This window comes from Bactrocera tryoni, chromosome 5 (genome assembly GCF_016617805.1).
Source record: "Bactrocera tryoni isolate S06 chromosome 5, CSIRO_BtryS06_freeze2, whole genome shotgun sequence".
Classification (NCBI taxonomy): domain Eukaryota; kingdom Metazoa; phylum Arthropoda; class Insecta; order Diptera; family Tephritidae; genus Bactrocera; species Bactrocera tryoni.
In genome coordinates this window covers 3513608-3533794 of record NC_052503.1, presented here as the reverse complement: position 1 = coordinate 3533794, position 20187 = coordinate 3513608, and the positions used below count along the sequence as shown (strand labels likewise).

The 20187-nt window shown below is 33.9% G+C and overlaps 1 protein-coding gene and 1 non-coding gene across 3 annotated transcripts in view; one reads left to right on the top strand and one right to left on the bottom strand.

The window, feature by feature from the left end:
* LOC120777448 (elongation of very long chain fatty acids protein 6) overlaps positions 1-19032 on the top strand; it is a 40239-nt gene extending 21207 nt beyond the window's left edge. For both annotated transcript variants that reach the window (XM_040108764.1, XM_040108765.1), the window contains exons 3-4: positions 16300-16437; positions 17972-19032. In XM_040108764.1, coding sequence (XP_039964698.1) covers positions 16300-16437; positions 17972-18632 — 799 coding nt within the window. In that variant the 3' untranslated portion in view covers positions 18633-19032. The remainder of the gene's footprint in view (positions 1-16299; positions 16438-17971) is intronic.
* LOC120779221 lies at positions 6828-7034 on the bottom strand. Its single transcript, XR_005705621.1, has one exon. It is a non-coding gene; the product is annotated as a U12 minor spliceosomal RNA (small nuclear RNA).
* Positions 19033-20187: the final 1155 nt, after the last annotated feature.

The following is a 20187-nucleotide window of genomic DNA, read 5'->3' as shown; positions in this document are numbered from 1 at the left end:
GCAGACGCAAATGTCGCGCATATCACGCCTGAACTCGTGAGCGCGAGTGTTTGTTTACTTATAAAAAATGAAATGAACAATGGTGCGCCATTCACACCTGTAAGTGTCTGCTCTTACTCATTTAACGCACTTTTGCCGAAAACTGTTCGTTTGTACAATGTAAAAGTCAAGCCGCACGCCTAATTGATCGCCTGCAATTTCATACATGTGTCCATAATTGTTGCTTGTGCTTTTGTGCGTCGTTTAGCCGATTTGAACATGCGCGCGCATAACTCAGCATAGCATAACACTTGTGTATTTACAATCTTATCGCATTAAGTTAATGTGGCTATTGATCATGAAACTGGTTTGCGACCACACTTTCAGCTGTTTTTACCTAATTGGAATTTGCTTTGATTGAGAGATCGTGGCTGCTATTACCTACTTACTGACATACATACATATATAAACTGCTAAACCACATGTAACCCAGTTCGTTTTGCTCTCTCTTTCTACGACTTCTGATTTATTTCTCTCTGTTACAAAAGAAATTTATTTCGATGTCATAATAGCAACTCTGCGAAATTTTTAAGCATATTAGTATTATTATATCGATTTTCACACATTTCCGGTTTTGTAATGTACACTTTTTGTATATACATACATACACACATACGATGACGGTCCGATAAGTGCTTAGTATATTGACCAAAGACGAGAAATAAAACTTAATTTCTATCGAAATTTTTTTTTCGTAAGCTAAGTACTTATCTTACTTCATAAATGTCTATATATGTAACTTTTTATATTCAGAGTTACGTGCATAACCTTTTCATATTATTCGTCTATTATGGCGTTTTGAATTAAGACTCGTTTTCTATTTTGCAAAATTATTACTTTTCCATTGTTTTATATTAAAATTTGATATGGAATTGTAGCATCCATTCCTTCACGTAGCGGTTTATATATGTATGTACCTATGTACATATATATACGTATGTATGTATGTATATGTGAAATATCGCTTTTTTCTTTACACTGTGCTCCACTAGCCATTTTTCTTTTAACTACCTGTCGGCTCACCTGTTTTTACCGTTATTTTGGCGCGTGTGTTGGCAAATATTTTTATTGCATAATTTTTTGTTTTGGTTTTACATATGGCATACGGTTTTGTGGGTTATAATTTTCCGTTGCGTTAATACAGCGGTGGTCAGAAAAATGTTAACACTACAATATTTTCTGAGCTTCCGCGCTAAGCTTTTAAAAACTTGATAAAAAAGTGGTAAAATCTGTATAAAAAAATATAATGTAATTTAATTTTTATAAAAAAAGTTTTTTTTTTTAGTAGAAAATAGGAAAAAGAAATATTTTGCACCTTGGCGTATGAGTAACTTTTTATATTAATTTTCGGAAAAAATTATTTGAACACGAGTATTTGCAACTTGAGAAATATGTATGCATATAATCTGGTCACTTAAAGAAGTCTTTAAAACAGCTGGCGTTTTCTATTGTGTTGAGCAATATTTAATTGTTATATTATTCTTCTATGCATGTTTGAATGCTTACCTCGATACAAACTTTTTGTTAGGACTATTTATTATAATTCCTCTTGAAAATAGCTGTGAAGTTCTCTAGCTCTGGTAAATTCAAAGAAAGTGTTGGGTTTGCAGCAAATGGTTTCGGAGATATGACAATGATTTGTCGATGAAAAAGATTTCTCTGAAACAGCTGGTCCTTTCGACTTGAGAATTGCACAATATCTACTGAGATATATTTGTCAGAAATAAGATTTTTAATAAATTTTAAACCACTTTGGAGTCATTTTGTCAAAACTTGTATTGATCTTTAGTAATAATAAAGTTTTTAAGTTTTTGGATTTCATAAAAAATTTGCAAAAAACTCGTCATCGTTTTCAGAGTTCTTTCTTTCAAATTTTTTAATGAATCAGCGATTCATTAAATATATATAATATATACATTAAAATATATAAATTTACATCTTACTTATTTATTGATTGAAAAGAAATTTTTCTTCAGAAAAAATTCACAAAAAACGCGTTGTTTCTGATTTGCAAATGAGTATAACCTCTTAAAATTTGTTCACAAAATTGTTAGTTTGGATTAAGTACTCATAAAATGTAAGCATATTTCATTAACAACATACTTGATTGTAATAAGTTTTTTATATGAACTAAGGCCTATTAGCAAAATACAGTTGACGTTTTTGATCAACGCCAAGGCCGAAAATCCTGACGTAGGAAAGGGTTTTCAAAAAGTTACATGATTCTTTCAATAGCAGAGGGCTACCATCGAAATCGATTTTTGAGTTGTTACCCAATGTGGTGCCATTCAAGAGGCTTTTTTATTAATCCATTATTCCATCAAATATACATAACATATTTTTTCTGCAATGGGGAAAGCAAATTGAGTCGTCACCGAAAATTGTTATTTGCCTAATTTAAGCAGCTAATACTTTACATTAGATTAGATAAAAAATATGTGAATGTAATTAAAAATTGACTTTATAAATTTACAATTACTCTTTTCAATGCCAATAAATCAAAACAAAAACATGTTTGACAGTGTCCATCAGTGTCCATCGACACGAAATTCGTATAAGCATTTTTACATTGGATTGATTTATTCATAAGAAGTTGACAATAAGGTGAATAAATACATTTCTGTTTTTGCTAATTAAAAATATTCCACAGGAAAAACAGAATATTTTCTCAATAACAAAAATAGATACAAGATTTTTTAAAAGCAAACCTTTGTTATCGAAAAACTTTCCATGAATTTTAAAATAGACAAATATACGCAATATACAAATATATATTGACTGAAATTTAATTCGAAATTTCTCCACCACACTCAGCCGTACTCAGGAACTTTGAAAGCTTAATTAATTTTGCGTACTTATTAAAAAAAGGGCATGTTAAAAAAGTATTGTGTTTTTTTTAATAGAAATTATTGTTGTTGTTGTTTTTTGGCTAGTATCGATTGTTTGTAAATCAGTTCAGTAAAAAATTAAAGTTTTCGCAGGCGCGTTCAACAAGTGTTATTCTATTCTCACTCAATAAAATTAATTGTCATCGTCTGTTTTAATTTGCCTAAATAAATGCGCATATAATACATACATACATACATACATATGTAAATACTAAATAGGCATGTAAATATGTACATATGCATATGCAAAGGCGTAAACTTAACTTGATTTGTTTATACAAATTGGTGCTGTAAAGCCAACAGAATAGAATTAGCAAATCAACAAAATGAATAATCAAAAGAATTAGCAAAGCACATAGAATTACGAAAACAGCGATACCACAAATTTGAGTTCAAGGTTTGAAATTTGCAATTTCTTGTTTACTGTTATGTTGTTTGGACTCGACTGTTGGCCATCGGCGTCAAGCTTGAGCGAATTAAGTTGCACAAAACCGAAATTGGATGCAATAATTTGACAAGCATATACCACCACACATATGTATGTATGTACACCGTATATATGTGTGTACATATGTATATACTTCGTCTTTTGCCAACAATAGCAATAACGCGCGCAGCTGACCAATTTCTATTTTCATACGTATTCGTGTCTATTTCTGAGACACGCCGACAAAATTGCGAGTGCAACAGACGAATGCGTTTTTCTATTGTTGTATTATGCACTTGCCATTTGACTGAGTTACCGTAAAATCGCCTACTGCAATTATTTCGTAGCCTAATTCCCGCCTTAGCAATCGCGTGGCCAAACTGCCTCGACAAACGGTAAACAAAGTAAAAAATCACAAAAACATTGCTAACAAAATGCACACAACAAAAGTGACCGACTTGATTGCCACGATTGCCAAACAACCAAACGACCTACGGACTCACTCATCAAATATGCCGTTGTCTGTCTGTGTGCACTTGTGGTCGCAGTTTGTATTGGCGCTGAGAGTTCCACGAGCCAAAATAGTAATTCAATGCAGACTCGGACTCTTCGCATGCGCACTTGTTGCACATGCTCAATGCGTTTAGTAGTTGGTCATCGACACACATACATGTGTAGATATACAGTTGGTCAAAACATAAACAGAGCTTAAGTGCAAGCAAACGATGGCGAGGCGGTTGCGGTGTTGGAAGTCAGTGTAAACATTGGCGGGAAAGCTGCTGCGCCTGTCATTGCATAACAGCGGCGCTTATATCATGCCAGTGCTTATGTCTATACATACATATGTACATAACTGGCAATAAGCTAAAATAGTTTAAGTCGACTTAGGTAAAGTTTTACAACTGATCAAATTTGACTCGGACTTAGTACATTTTCCAGGTATTTTAATACAAATAGTGATTAACGCTTTCAAAATAGACAATTTCCAAAACACTTGTTAAAAGCCTCGACTTTTCGGTTTCGGCGACATTCGCTAACTTGTTGGGAGGTTCGACATCATATTTATAAAACCCCGCCTCGTTACCAGTAATGATGCGCTTGATATACATAATATGTATGTGGGGTTCATAGCTCCGTCGACGTCGAAATCGATTTTTTGAAAATTCTAGACCACTAGGCTAGGGACCCCCTAAGCTAAAGTAGACTTTCCATTTTTTTTTAACTCTGAGAAAATCCATTATGTCTTTGCCTTTGCTCTCAGTATAAACATAGAGTCTTGAACAAAATAACCCAAATTGTGCCATTAACTGAAATCTTACTCTACCTTAATATACACAGCCTTTAGTATTCATATGTATGTATGTAAACGAGAAAGTGGGAAACGTCCTATTGTTGTTGTTAATAATGAGTAATTTCATTGTCATTCATTGCTGTTGCGATTGAATTTTTACCTCAATTCCATGACGTAAATACATGTTATCTTCAGACACTCTCACGGCAAAATGTCAATCATTTGCTAATTTCTCCCCAGGTTTCTATACATCCATACATAGGTACATGCATACATTTATGTATATGTGTGTTATATACACGTAACGTAAATTCAGACCACAGTTGTAAGTTCGATTATTAAATTTTATACACTGAAAAGGGTATATTAAGTTGCAACAACTAGAAGGAACATTGGAAACCTTATAAATATATTTGTAGATACTATGTATAAATGATGAGTCGATTTAGCCGAAGTAAAATTTTTAAAATAAATTAGACTTCTTATCGCTCCCAAGCCCGCCTCTAACCTCGAAATTTTATTTATTTTTATTTACGATTATTCTCTCTATACTAAATTTAGTGATTCTTGTTCCAATTTTATTTACAGTAGATGATGAGAGATAAAACAAGTAAGGAAGAGCTAAGTTCGGGTGTCACCGAACATTTTATACTCTCGCATGATAAAGTGATAATCGATATTTCATTATCCGTCATTTATATATTTTTCAAATACCGTATTTGTGCAAAGTTTTATTCCGCTATCATCATTGGTTCCTAATGTCGTATATATTATACAGAGAAGGCATCAGATGGAATTCAAAATAGCGTTATATTGGAAGAAGGCGTGGTTGTGAACCGATTTCACCCATATTTCGTACATGTCATCAGGGTGTTAAGAAAATATTATATACCGAATTTCATTGAAACCGGTTTAGTAGTTCCTGAGATATGGTTTTTGGTCCATAAGTGGGCGAGGCCACGCCCATTTTCAATTTTTAAAAAAGCCTGGGTGCAGCTTTCTTCTGCCATTTTTTCCGTAAAATTTAGTGTTTCTGACGTTTTTTGTTAGTCGGTTAACGCACTTTTAGTGATTTTCAACATAACCTTTGTATGGGAGGTGGGCGTGGTTATTATCCGATTTCTTCCATTTTTAAACTGTATATGGAAATGCCTGAAGGAAACGACTCCATAGAGTTTGGTTGACATAGCTATAGTAGTTTCCGAGATACGTACAAAAAACTTAGTAGGGGGCGGGACCACGCCCACTTTTCCAAAAAAATTCCATCCAAATATGCCCCTCCCTAACGAAATCCTTTGTGCCAAATTTCATTTTAATATCTTTATTTATTCCTTAGTTATGACACTTTATAGGTTTTCGGTTTCCGCCATTTTGTGGGCGTGGCAGTGGGCCGATTTTGCCCATCTTCGAACTTAACCTTCTTATGGAACCAAGAAATACGTGTACCAAGTTTCATCATGATATCTCAATTTTTACTCAAGTTACAGCTTGCACGGACGGACGGACGGACAGACAGACATCCGGATTTCGACTCTACTCGTCACCCTGATCACTTTGGTATATATAACCCTATATCTGACTCTTTTAGTTTTAGGACTTACAAACAACCGTTCTGTGAACAAAACTATAATACTCTCCTTACCAACATTGTTGCGAGAGTATAAAAAATGTTTTAAAAAACGATTTTAGAAAACCCCCACGATTTCTGCTACTAGAAATTGCGTATTAATCTCAAGTGCTACTATTTATGTATGTATACATACATACATACATACATACTATATGGTATTAGTGATGAGCAATATTTCACTAGGAATGATTTTTTCATTTCTTCGGTGAATTGCGATAAACATTAAAAACATTTCTTAGTTGATTATAGTCATTTGAAGAAAAAACCGGAGGTTTGAACTGCTTAAAGCATTTTTTAATTTAATTTACAATATTTGTAATCTGATTTATTGTTGAAACTAAATTTGAAAGCTTTTGTCATGAATTTAAAAAATTAATATCGAGTGCAAATTTTCTCATGTATTGGATTTGGAGTGAATTAGAAAGTAACAATCACTTTAAAATACAATAATTAAAAATCGCTCAAAAAAATTTACCGATTCGAAACACACGCGAAGTATAAATAAAAAATGCACCTTTTAATTTGATCACAGTAATACATGTATTTATAATTCGGGCAGATCGCTTCACCCAAACTCTACGCCTCGAAAAGTAGTGAGTGCGCCTGAGTTCAAAGGGACGACCTGTGCCCATTCAAAAATTGGCGCTTCGTGAAATGAGAACACCACAAAAGAGCAATGCCCCACTTCACTGCCTTGAAGCACATCAACCGAGCTGTTAGCAAGGTTGTACGGTTTTCCTTACTGTTAGTTTTAGGCACAATTATACAGCAGACATCAACATGCTATTTACCCAGTGTTGTATTTAAACAGGTTGAGAATCAGAGGGTTGTTGTTAGTGCAGTAAAGTATAAATGGAAGAAGAATGTGAAAATAATACATACCTAAATACCAATGAAAGCTCAAAGCAAGGAGCTTGTATGCGGTAAAAGCTTTTCAATGGCAACGTACAGTAATGCACGTACCTACATACTTACAAAGATGCAAAATCGTGTGCTTTGCACATACATATGTACATGCATACATGGATGGATAACTTGTAGTGAAATAATTTCTTAACAAAATTAAATGAAATAAAGAAACAATAAATATTATAAACAACCTAGATAGAAGTTATAAATTGTTGAACTTATTAATAATACCACACTTGAATAACTTCTTATAATGCGAACAAGTGTGGTCCTTTTCGGAGTAGTCTGTTTCTCTGACTGGTTTGATATTTCATTACAGGACGTTTATGTAATACACACAATTCTCGGTTTTTTCTTATAACGCAATAAATAATTTATGTTAGAATTTTTTATAGCATCTGATAGCAGTCAGATGGCATTCCTTTATGCAATTTAATTAATGAATAAAGCAAGTAATGTGTTACGAGTAGTCGCTACTATTACTAAGTAGTTTATTAATCCATTTACTCGTCAGAAGCTCGCTCACATAGCGTGTAATTAAAATAATGGGGAATATTATTCGAAGCTACTCAGAAGTCTTTGCTCCTAAGTGGGCTTGGTTGGTTACGGTTCTCAAAATACAGGGGGTCTCAATTAGGTTGAAATAAAATTAACCAAGTTATGGAGCATTAGTAACCGATCGATAATATTATATATGTATGTACTATATATTATATAATATTGTGTAGTCGAAAAATTCTTTTCGTATTTTGTCAATAGATGTCGTTGCAGTTGTATATCTCCAGTGCTACCAATCACATTTTGTCATATCATATAGTGTTGGAAAGTTGAGATTTTAAGTTTCATTTAATCAAAAAAAAATAAATTCCGGGAAGTTGAAAAAAAGTTACAGCTGTTCAAAAATGAATGAAAATAAAGAAGAAATTCGCTATATTTTGAAATTTTTGAATAAAAATAATATTTTGAATGGAATAATGTCTCTAGCGGAAAAATGACAAAAAGTGGTCGACCAAAATGGTACATAATAAAAAATAAATAAAAAAAAGGGCGAAGGAAATGTTATTATCCAAAGCAAGTTAATTATTTCGGAAACTTTGGCTATAAAAATTGATTTGTTTAATATAAAATTATTGCTTTATAAAAGCGTGAAATTTCATGTTTACCATACAGACTTATTTACTTTACCAATTCTTAATAATAATTAATCGTTTTTAAAAAATTCCAATTATTTTAATTTTCCTTTCCTTATATGTACATATATAACAGGAAGACATGAATAATTTATTTCTTTGCAATCACGTCAGTTGAAATTCAACAGTTTTTAAGTCAATTATTTTTAATCTAATGCGACATACATATGTAACTGAAGGTGTACAGGCATGTAATGGGTGATATTCCGATCTCAAGTTTCTTTGCTCCATAGAACATTATGGGCTTGACTATGGTGTCATAGAGCCAGAGGACCACCTTCGGTGAGAAGCCCCACTTGCCAATAACTCCATATTAGCGTTTCTAATTAGCTGTCAACAGCTGTAACTTCACTAGACAACTTTTGGATGCTACGAAGCCGGGTCTCTTCTCTTGACAACTGATTTGACAGCTATCCCTCCATGAAATGCTATGCGTCTAAAAGTGTACCCTATGTATTTATGCATTTTGTGAGATTTATTTGTCGTTTGTGTTGAGTATATCTACCCCAATTACTTACTTAAGAATCGAGCAACCTAATTTGTTTGCGCAGAAGCGGCACATTAATATTCAAGCTTGATTGAAATTAAGACGGCAACAGACGGCAGCGAATTTAGATTTGTGTAGATAAGCTGAGCTATGCTTGGCTTCAATTTTATAGCGTGTTTATGGAAAGATGAGTAATGTGTTTATTTTCATATTTTAGAGTTTTAAAATGTATTATTTATTTTATTGTTCGTAGCTAAAAGAGAAAAAATTTTAACTTATAGTTATAATATTCGTTACTACAAATAAAACAAAATTCAAATGATAAGAAACCGAAAATAATTATAATAACATATTTTTCCGAAAATCAGGTCAGAAAGCTAATTTTAACTTTAAAACGATTTTATTTCAACTACTATGATTATGCCTTAGTGCTCTTACGCTCGCTATTTTGCTAAAATAAAATCTTTCAAATAATATTTTTTTACTACATACATTTATGTTTGTATGTATTATTACTAATGTATAAATTTCCATGTCTAAGCGATATGCACAAAACTGCAACTGGCCGAGCCCCAGCGTAAACAGTAGAAGCCAAGTCTGAAGTATGACTTGAGCTAAAAGCATTTCATTGCCAAATTCGTATTGAAACTAAAGTACATGACAAATAGTATTGACCGTTTACTATATACGGATAAAAATGCATTTCTTTGTTTACTATGCGAATGATTGCTAAATACTTATACAATGTTGCAAATATAGGATTGTCGTTTATAACCATTTTGAAGTTAAAAATGTGCATTTATAAGATCTATCAACGCACTCACTTATGTATGTATGTACATATATACTATATGTACATAGCATATATATGTACATACTTTGCCTGAAGTTTGCCTTGTATTTCTGAAGTTAATATTCAATATAAAACCGTGATTGCCAGGCAAAAAAGTATTATATTACTAGAGAACTCTATACTTCTGCAGTTTGATAGCCACTTTGGGGATTTGAGAACTCTCCATTTAATTAGAATGCTCACTAAAAAGTTTGTTTGGTTAATCTTGATGCATCATATGTTACTTTCATATTTATTTATTTTTTTCAGAAGTTCTGACAAATTAATACAAGTAAAATGTTAAGAGTTCTCCGGAAAAATGGCCGTTTTTTACTTATCAATGGGCGATTCTTATTAATCGCTTGTTTTTGATTAGATTACAGCCAACCACCTCTAACTGTCATTAAAGCAATGAGCTGTCAATATGTTCACCACCGGCTTGTCGCATATCTAATGAGATAAATAATAACAAGAAAAAAGTCTTCCAAAGTAAAGTAAAAAGTTATTTTTCAGAACTGAAACACAGAAGAGTATTGAAAAACAAAACACTAGTTCAAATAATTGTAAAACAAAAAAATGTTAATTCGGCTGTACAGAAGCTAAAAGGTTATACGAATATATTTTTATTGGTTTTGATCGGCTAGATTGTAAGGCAGCTATATACTATTGTGGTCCGATATCGGCGATTCAAACAAATGTGAAGCTTGCTAAATTTCGGATCGATATCTCAAGAACTGAGGTCCTAGTTCGCATATATGTTTACAGACAGAAGGACATGGCTGATTCGATTCAGCTCGGCACGCTGATCATTTATATATACATACCATATACATATGTATAGTATGTATGTATGTGTGGATATTCGATAGGGTCTTTGACGTTTACTGCTCAGCGTACACGAACCCCCAGATCGATGTGTATTTGTTATTGTTGTAATCGATAAATGTAATGCATGTCAAATCAGATTAGCATATATGTATGTATGTAGTTAAGAGAAAAGTGCGATAACCTCAATCAAGGTTTTTTCTATTATTTCCTATCTTCATGACAGCAAACACCTACATTCAACCACAAATATGTGCATATACATATGCATGTATGCATGTATGCGTGTATTTGTATGCATCACAAGCCAAATGTCACAATAATTATTCGAATCAGACGATTTGTCAATGCAAAAAAAGTAGGAATGCTCCAGTCGCTAGAAGATTATACTATATTACTTAATAAAAATTGTGATCATATACACATACGTATGTATATAGGTAAGTGTGCATATATGTATGTGTTTGGACTGTAATAATAATTGCTCACATTGTGGTGTTAAGCTCAAGCGTTATCAGCATGCCGGCGGCGCATCTGGGAGTATGTATGTACGTATATGTGTGTGTGCCTTTGGCTTAAATATGTTTGCGATAAACGACCAACCACTAGCAATTTCCTGATTTTTTAGTGTTTCACTGTTTTATTTAACTAAAACTGATAAGAAATTTGGTCTCTTCAATGTGGAAAACGCGATGGAAACATGTGCTTCTTGAAAGTAAGCATGTATACACATTTACATACATATATCCTCATTATGTACTTAATATATACATATACATATATGTATATTTGTAATAAGTGGTAGAATAAGCAAGTGCTTTTATTTACAAATCGCCAAAATATGAAATTTTGTGGTTATGTGTAGAAGCCAGAATTACCAAATTTAGCCAGAGACTTATTTCAGTAATGTATTTTTGTGTATAAATATATACACACATACATAAGTATATACATACATACGTCATTGCTAATAAAATTTGTGCTTTACCCACTGAGAATTCAACATTTTCTTTTTAATTTATTACTATTGATAATAACAACTCATATATACTATTGTTTTTGACAAATGACAGCTCATTACGCTATTGACTTATTCACCTAGGTGAGAATACCTAGCGGCATGTCATGAGTCATTTTCAATGATACGGAACATATGCGCTCGAAATTCGCGCGCCCGTTCGTAAAGTAATTGACTTAATGTTTGTATGTATGTATGTGTATGTGTAGATAAGGATAGTGTAATCATGGTCCACGTTATCAAACTACCTTAAAAGTTAAATACACAATATTTATTTAATAAAAAATATATTTTTTAATGAGTATTATTATTGTTTTTAATTACCTTTTAATAAAAACAAATAATATAAAAATAGCTGTCGGAAACAGTCTTATCAATTTTTCTAAAATTATATGTGAATTAAATATAGCGGTCACATAAATAAATTTTCTTATCATTTTAATAAACTACTATATTTAATTAAAAAATTATGCTATTCGCAAATTTTATTGTTATAATAACAATAAAGAAATGAGTTTGGCAATTTTAATTTTTTGATTATAATTATATTTATAATAATTTTGACATATACTTTTTAAAATTCCGACTAAAACTTTATTCAAAAATTGATCGGTTTATCATATTAAAAACTGTGGTACTTATACTCTTGCAACATGTTGCTAGAGAATATTATAGTTTTGCTCACCTAATGGTTGTTTGTAACACTTAAAACTAATCCGGATTGATATAGACTTGGTACATCTGTTCCTTGGCATCCAAGAGAGGTTGGTATTGCAGGCAGATGGAACGGTTCATTGGCACGCCCACAAAATGCCATCACAAACTCCAAATTAGGGTACTAGACTGTAAAGTTAGTACAAAGATCGTAGTAATGAGGGATATATGTACATATGTCGGCTGAGACTTCACGAAAGTGGTCAAGATCTCTCCTTCTATGAGCTATATGATCCAAACTTACTAAATAGGAATGAAAAATATATTTCGATTCGGTTTGTCCACGCATTTTATGTGGAGTAGTCCGTTACAAATTTGAACTTGTGTGTACATATGTACATATATAATATATATTATGTATATATTTCTATAGACGGTAGTAATTAAAATTCCTTCAAAAATTTAACTAGATGATCATAACGTGTCACCCTTTGGAAAGTACATATGTAGTCAATATACATATGTATATAATGTATGCAAACTTAATTATCTAACTGAAAAGTGTTCAATTTGATCGACCGAATTACTCACGAAGTCATCCCTAATCATCCCTGTTTATGTCGTAAAAAAAACGACTATGATTTTTAACAGATTTTTAATTGAACGAAATAACTATCTAAGCATGTAATTAGAAATTTGTTCTCCTGCTTGTAGTTACATGTGTATATTCTCGATTAAACAGCGAAACTGGCTCTTCGTATTGTTTTACATATTTTATTATTTCCAAGCTGAGCAGTTAGTAATATTCAGAAGGCGCGTGTGGAGATCGCGCAAGTCACTTCCATATAGTACATTGTGTTTGAAAACGTAAAAATATTCCGTTTTAAAAAATTTTATTAGCGTTTAAATTCAGGAATTTACATTTGAAACGACCGATTTGCGTTTTCATTATTTTGTTCTCTTATTTTTTTCTAAGAAATCTGAAAACATCATAACCTCTTTTTAAATGTGTACATATGTATATTTGTACGCTTGCATTTATATAACACACTTTCATATACTTATACATGTACTATATATACATATATGTATGTACATACGCATGTATATTTGGATGTGTGTACTTATGAATACGTAAAATTTGGACGTTGATTATACAAAATAGCGACTTTGCAATCTTATGAAATATGGATATTGTAAATATGTTTAAACAAAAAAATATAGTTTATAAATATGTATGCGTTTCCACATTCATAAAATTTGCAACTTTTTATGGTTGGCGTTGTTATTGTATTACTAATTATGCACAGCGTCTTTTTGGCAGTTTTTCTTTTGGTTTTTTTGGTTTTTGTCTACGATTTCGTTTTAATTTAAATTACTATAGTTTTTTTCCTTGTTGCCAATTTTTGCGCAAACTCTTTCAGGTGTCCTAACTTAGTTTGTGTTGGCATACAGACATACAAATTTATATGAGTATAGTTAATGCAAGTTTTTCGAATATTTTTATGCGTACAAGCATATTTCAGGTCTACGAAGGCAGACATATATGCATTGAATATTTGTTTACAACTGCTTATAATTGCCTTATCGATTGAATATTGATTATTCTCAAAATGTTTTTTTTCCTTCATTTCGTTTGAAATCTTTCCAACCATTTTTGTGCTATTTTGGTCAAATGTCAGTTTAATTTCGAACATGTGACATTTTTCATTGAAACTCCCACACTATTTTTTCATGCACTCATTTCACATGTAAATGCGTGTGGTGGGTATGAAATAAAAATACCGTTAGCTCAATCGCTCGCTATTCTTGTTTATATTAAAAGCAATATCTCTAAGCTTTTTTTGACATGACCTAGCCAGCGTAGCCGCTGACGTTTAATTCGGTGAACTATGTCAATGTAGTCGTATATCTCATACAGCTCATCGTTCCATCGAATGGGATATTCGCCGTATCCAACGCGCAAAGGACCATAGATCTTCCGCAGAACCTTTCTCTCGAAGTAGCACCTCTTGCCAAGAAATATCCTGCTTTGGATTTCGAGGCTGACGTTGTTGTTGGTGTTGATGCTGATTTCAAGATGGACGAAATTATCTACGACTTCGAAGTTATAACTGTCAACAGTGACGTGGGTGCCAAGTCGCGAGTTCAACAACTGTTTGTTTGATGGAAAGATATATTTTGTCTTCACTACCAGATCCATTTGCTTCGCTTCCGATGTTGAGGCCAACATCATCGGCGACCCCAGCAGCTGTACACTCTTATAAAAGATTTTGCCCTCTCGATTCAGCTCAGCAGCTCGAATTATTTTCTCCAAGGGTAGATTGAAGAAGTCGCACGAAAGGGTGTCGTCTTGTCTGAAACCTCGTTTGGTATCGAACGGCTCGGAGAGGTCCTTCCTGATTCTGACGGAGCTTTTGGTATTGCTCAGCATCAGTTTTCACAGCCGTATACCAAAATCAGACATCGCGGCATAAAGGCAATTCCTTTTCATCCTGTCAAAGGCAGCTTTGAAATCGACGAAGAGGTGGTGAGTGTCGACTCTCTTTTCACGGATCTTTTCCAAAATTTGGCGCATGGTGAATATCTGGTCGGTTGTTGATTTGTCAGGTCTAACGCCACACTGATGAGGTCCAATCAGTTTGTTGCCGATGGGCTTTAATCTTTCAAACAATACGCTCGATAGAACCTTATATATATGTATATTGCTGCTGTTGCCGAGGATGTCATAGAAGCGCCGTCGACATCGACCAGACGACGTGCCACGCAAATGGGTATCAGTCGACGGTGTTTACAGCGAATTTTGGTACAAGATTTGAAGATGTTTCCGTACAAAGTCCAGGCGGTGCATCAGCTGTAAGCTGCTGACCGCCTATCGCGTTTAACATACGCTCAAGCCATCCTTAATCACCACCAAGTGGAAGATGATTTTTCATGAAAAATAGTCATGAATGATGAGGCCCATTTCCATCTTAGCGGGTGTAAATAAGCAGAATTTACGCTTCTGGGGCACTGAAAATCCGCGTGTAACCCACGAAGAGCCATTACATCCGCTCAAAGTCACTGTATGGTGTGCTGTTTTCGCTGGAGAAGTCATCGGACCTTTTTTCTTCGAAGACGTCGCGAGCCAAGCGGTTACTGTGAGTGGTGAGCGCTACAGAACAATGATCGAGTTCTTTTGGAGATTGGAAAACATGTGGTTCCAACAGGACGGTGCAACGGCACACACTGTACGTGCCACAACCGATTTGCTGAAGGAGGACCTATCGGCGGAAGTTCTGGTCAAAGTGATGGAAAATGCCATAAAAAGGGCTCAAATTATAATCAACTGTGGCGGCAGCCATTTACATGATTCTCGACTTGATGTAAAAAAAATTTAAAAGACCAAATAAAAATAATCCACAAGCAGAATCAAAGTTTTTCATTTTTTTTTTTAATTACAGCCAAAAACTTCGGAAGGTTATTTTTGCGCCATCTTGTACAAATACTTGAATAATTTTTGTACTATTATTAAATATGAAATTCCTAAATCTAAATAATTTCTGTATATGCTTAAAGAACAAAAATAGCACTTTGAAAATTAGAGTTTGTAATTTAATTCATGGTTTGTATTTTATTATTTATTAATGTTATTTTTTATATTATTTATTCACTTATTTGTATATCTGTAATAATTGTTTTTAAACCTCTCTGACATTGCAACTAATAATTACTTTATAATTGCTTAAATACATTTGTTATTAGCAGTAATAATCACAATTTGTATTTTCCTAATCTAAAATAGATTAGTTGCGTTGTGACTTGGTCAATAAATGCTTATCAGGCACCAATTAGTATATATAGTGTTGCAATTAAAAAACAAAACATTAAAATGTCTACTTGTATAAATATATTAAAAATAAATAAAGGGGAAACATGTGGTTTAGCTAAGCTGATAGAACATTTACTAGAGATTATGTTAAACTATTATTATAATAATATAATAGAATTAAACGAGTACCTCTTCCCTTCTCTTTTTATTTATATTCCACACACTTTTAACACATAATTTATACTAAAATTTTTATTAATCATCTTTTGTTGTTGTACTTTCTTTTTGTCCATTTCAGATTCCAACTACGCGGTCCATTAATTATCTGGAATACAATGCTCGCCATGTTCAGTATTATGGGCGCCTTTCGAACGGCACCAGAACTTCTGCATGTGCTGCGTCATTATGGCCTTTTCCATTCCGTTTGCGTTCCTAGGTAAGTGCCAATTTGAATTAATTTCAAGCTGGTTATCTTAAACCACACTTCTTTTATTTTACATGCCCATTCACTTTGCTCATGCTCAAGCGGCATCACAGGCGCTCGTCATGCAATCTTCTTCTTAGTTCGATTCCTGAAATGATTCCGCTGTTGTAATTCTTAGCTTGCTAGCCAGTTTAGCGACTTTCATTATAAATACGGAAAATTTTCGCAACTCATCCTTGACAGTCATTCCGCATCGGTTGTCTGTAATTTGTAGCTAATAAAAGCTGACCACAAAGCGGCTAAGCAATGTCAACAGACGTTCTAGGCCTGCCGCTCAAGTCCATCCATACATAAGCATGTATGGGTGTTGGTGTGTACATTTTGCTGGCCATGACAATTGCCTGACCTTGAGTTTGTTCATCATGACGCAGATTTGCGCGCGCCGTTTTACTGTTACAGCTTCGATCGAGCCGAGCCGAGCCTGCCACTCAGCGCAAACGCGATATTTCCAATTTGGAAACTGGTTTTGCAGCTTTTCAGCTTTTCTGCTACGTTGTTTGTTTTCATTTTGATTTTGCTTTAATATTCCATTGTTGTGTATTTGATTTCGTACGATTTCTGCTTTTACAGCTGATACTTACATACATATATACACACGTATATGATATTCTTTAGCAAGTGAGCTGACAAAGTTGTTCTTAAATTTTGCATTTCGACCAACCGGACGCTGACCGGCACCGGTCGCGCTCGATCTCGTGCTAACGTTTTACACTTTTAGCACGTTCGTTTGCGGTCTCTCTCGTGTTTTGGTTTGATGAACTGTCTGTGCTGAACTCACATATGGACTTACATACAATCATATGTATTTATTCATATATCATTGAGTTAATGTTTTTCTGCTTACTGCAGTCGTTATTCATCCGCTCCGGTCGCACTGTTTGTTTTATTTACTTTTTATTTATGTCAGCTATTATACATACAATTAGTACATATTAGCTAATTTCCACTTGCTTTGATCTTAACTTACTTCGTCAATGTATTTCTTATATGATTTTTGCCATCTTAAACAAAAGTTCATGCGTTTTAGCGAATTCTAAGAATTCGACTGCTTTTTTGATTTTTACTTTTTCTTCACTTGACATTGCTCATTGTTCTTTTCGCGCTTAAAAGTAAAAAAAAAGCTTTTCCACAGTGTAATCTTTATGAAGAAGGAAGGAAAAGATTTCTATAACTCAGATATTTTTGGAAAAGTTTTTCTAACGCAATTATTCTCAACAAATAGACCTTAAAATATAATATTTTCTAATACTTAGACCCCAAACTAAAAGACCAAAACCAAGAAACAAATCTTTTAGGCCCTTTTATGCTATAAGAAATACAGCTGTGAAGGGTACTATAGCTTCGGTGCAGCCCGTTTTAATTTACTTCATAATTTTTTTTTTTAATTTTTTTCTACCTCTCCATTTATCTCTTTTACAATTATATGTACGTTTTTATAACCACCAAAAACAAATAAAAATTTAATTTTTGTCCATTTCATTCGCAGCTACATCGAACAAGATCGCGTCTGCGGTTTCTGGACCTGGTTGTTTGTGCTCTCCAAACTGCCCGAACTCGGCGATACAATATTCATTGTATTGCGAAAGCAGCCGCTCATTTTCCTGCACTGGTACCACCACATCACTGTGCTCATCTACTCCTGGTTCTCGTACACCGAGTACACCTCTTCGGCGCGTTGGTTCATCGTCATGAACTACTGCGTACACTCGGTGATGTACTCGTACTACGCGCTGAAGGCGGCGCGTTTCAATCCGCCACGCTTCATTGCCATGATCATCACGTCGCTGCAATTGACGCAAATGATTGTCGGCTGTGCGATCAATGTGTGGGCCAATGGCTTCCTCAAGACGCACGGACGTCAATCGTGCAATATCTCACAGACCAACATCAACCTATCGATTGCGATGTACTTCAGCTACTTCGTGCTCTTCGCGCGCTTCTTCTACAAGACATACTTGTCGCCGGCCGGCAAGAAGACACGCCGCATGGCAGCATCTTTGGCCGCGCAAAACACCGCCAAACTCTCACCGCCCAGCAGTGACATGTCGTCGAAGTCGTCGCTACTGTCCGACAGCAGCAATGGCGCATTGAACGGCAGCGCCGCCAACGGTGCTGCTGCGTTTCTACACAAACCGAAGTTGCAGTAAGCCGGCGACGGCGTCAACGACGGCATCGGCGGTGTTGGCAAAGGTTATGTTGTATTTTTCTTGTTTTTGGTGGGACATTTTAGCGGGTGCCGAATGGTGAATGAAAGCGTTTGAGATGATGTATTTTTGGAATTCGAGAGCAATGGATAAGTCAAAAGTCAGTAGTCAGTAGTGTCTACGTTTTAGTTTTCTTTGTTGGAAGTGCGGGTCAAAGCATATACATACACACATATGATACATACATATACGTGCGTGCATATGTAGTTGCAGCGAAATAAACTAATCAGCGACAAGCAGGAAGAAGGGGTGCCGGTGTGTGATGCAGCGAAATTTCAACAAAACAAGCCTGTATTCAATAAATTGTAAATGAACAACAACAACAACAACAAAAACAAATGATTAAACTGAACAAGAAGAAGAACAAATTTATAATGAATGAATTTTGAATATTTTTAATCCTATTTGTAATACGTGTATATGTGTGTGTATACAAGGAAAAGAGAACAAACAAAAACAAAAAAGAAGATATTTTTGAAAAACTGAAATTGTAAACTTCACTTGGTCTCATTTAAACCAATATTTGTGATGAGCCGTATGTGTACCCATCAATTTTCCTCGAGTTACATTAGGTATTTTGTATATTATATACATGCATGTGTTGCACACATTAAAATCAACTTAAACAACAAAATGTTAAGCAGCAAGTTTTGCATAAAAACAATTACTTACAACTGTTCGTGTGTTTATAAGTATATACTATGTAGTTATGTGTTTGTTTGCAGCAACAAAAAAACATGAAAACAAACACACAAAAGTCCTATAAAATATTTATCGCCTGCAAGTTTCAATTAACCGTTTAATCGATGACGTTTATTGATACGCGAGAAAAGAAAAATATTTGCTATTTACTTTTTAAAATCACACTGAAAATCATAAATTGATCATGTGCATATGCATATTAGCTCTTCTTCATATCTCTCTCCCTCTCTCTCTCTTTCGCTCACTGTAAGTGCATTTTCTTTAGTTATAAACTAGCGTAATAATTAAAAGGTCTGAGGTTGATAGACAAGCGATGAGGCACTAAAAATTAAGATTTTGTCTTCAATCCAAATTGTCATTGGCTCACAAGCGCAGCAAAAAAACCGTGTAGCTGTTAGCTAACGCATAAAATATCAAAAGATAAATATCATTTCTGGAAATAAAGTCAATTTTGTGTGGCATTGCTGCAGTTGAGAAATTATTGAAAATACGTAACCGCTATTTTGAACTTCAAATATAACCTGAAATTTGGCGACGTGCCTAAAAGCATGCTATAAGCAGAGTAATATGCATGACAATTGTTATAACAGTTGATTTCCGTTATGTTGTGCTTATTTTAGGAATCTTAACATATTTATTTCAATGCTTGGAGGTTTGAATTTTAGCGTAGAAGTAGTGCAGAAGCTCCCACAGACACATACTCGCTGAGTTCGCTTAAATAGTTGTATTTTACTAATAAAAACATATTTATTAATTCATTTAATACATACATACATATATCTAATTTTGTTATTTT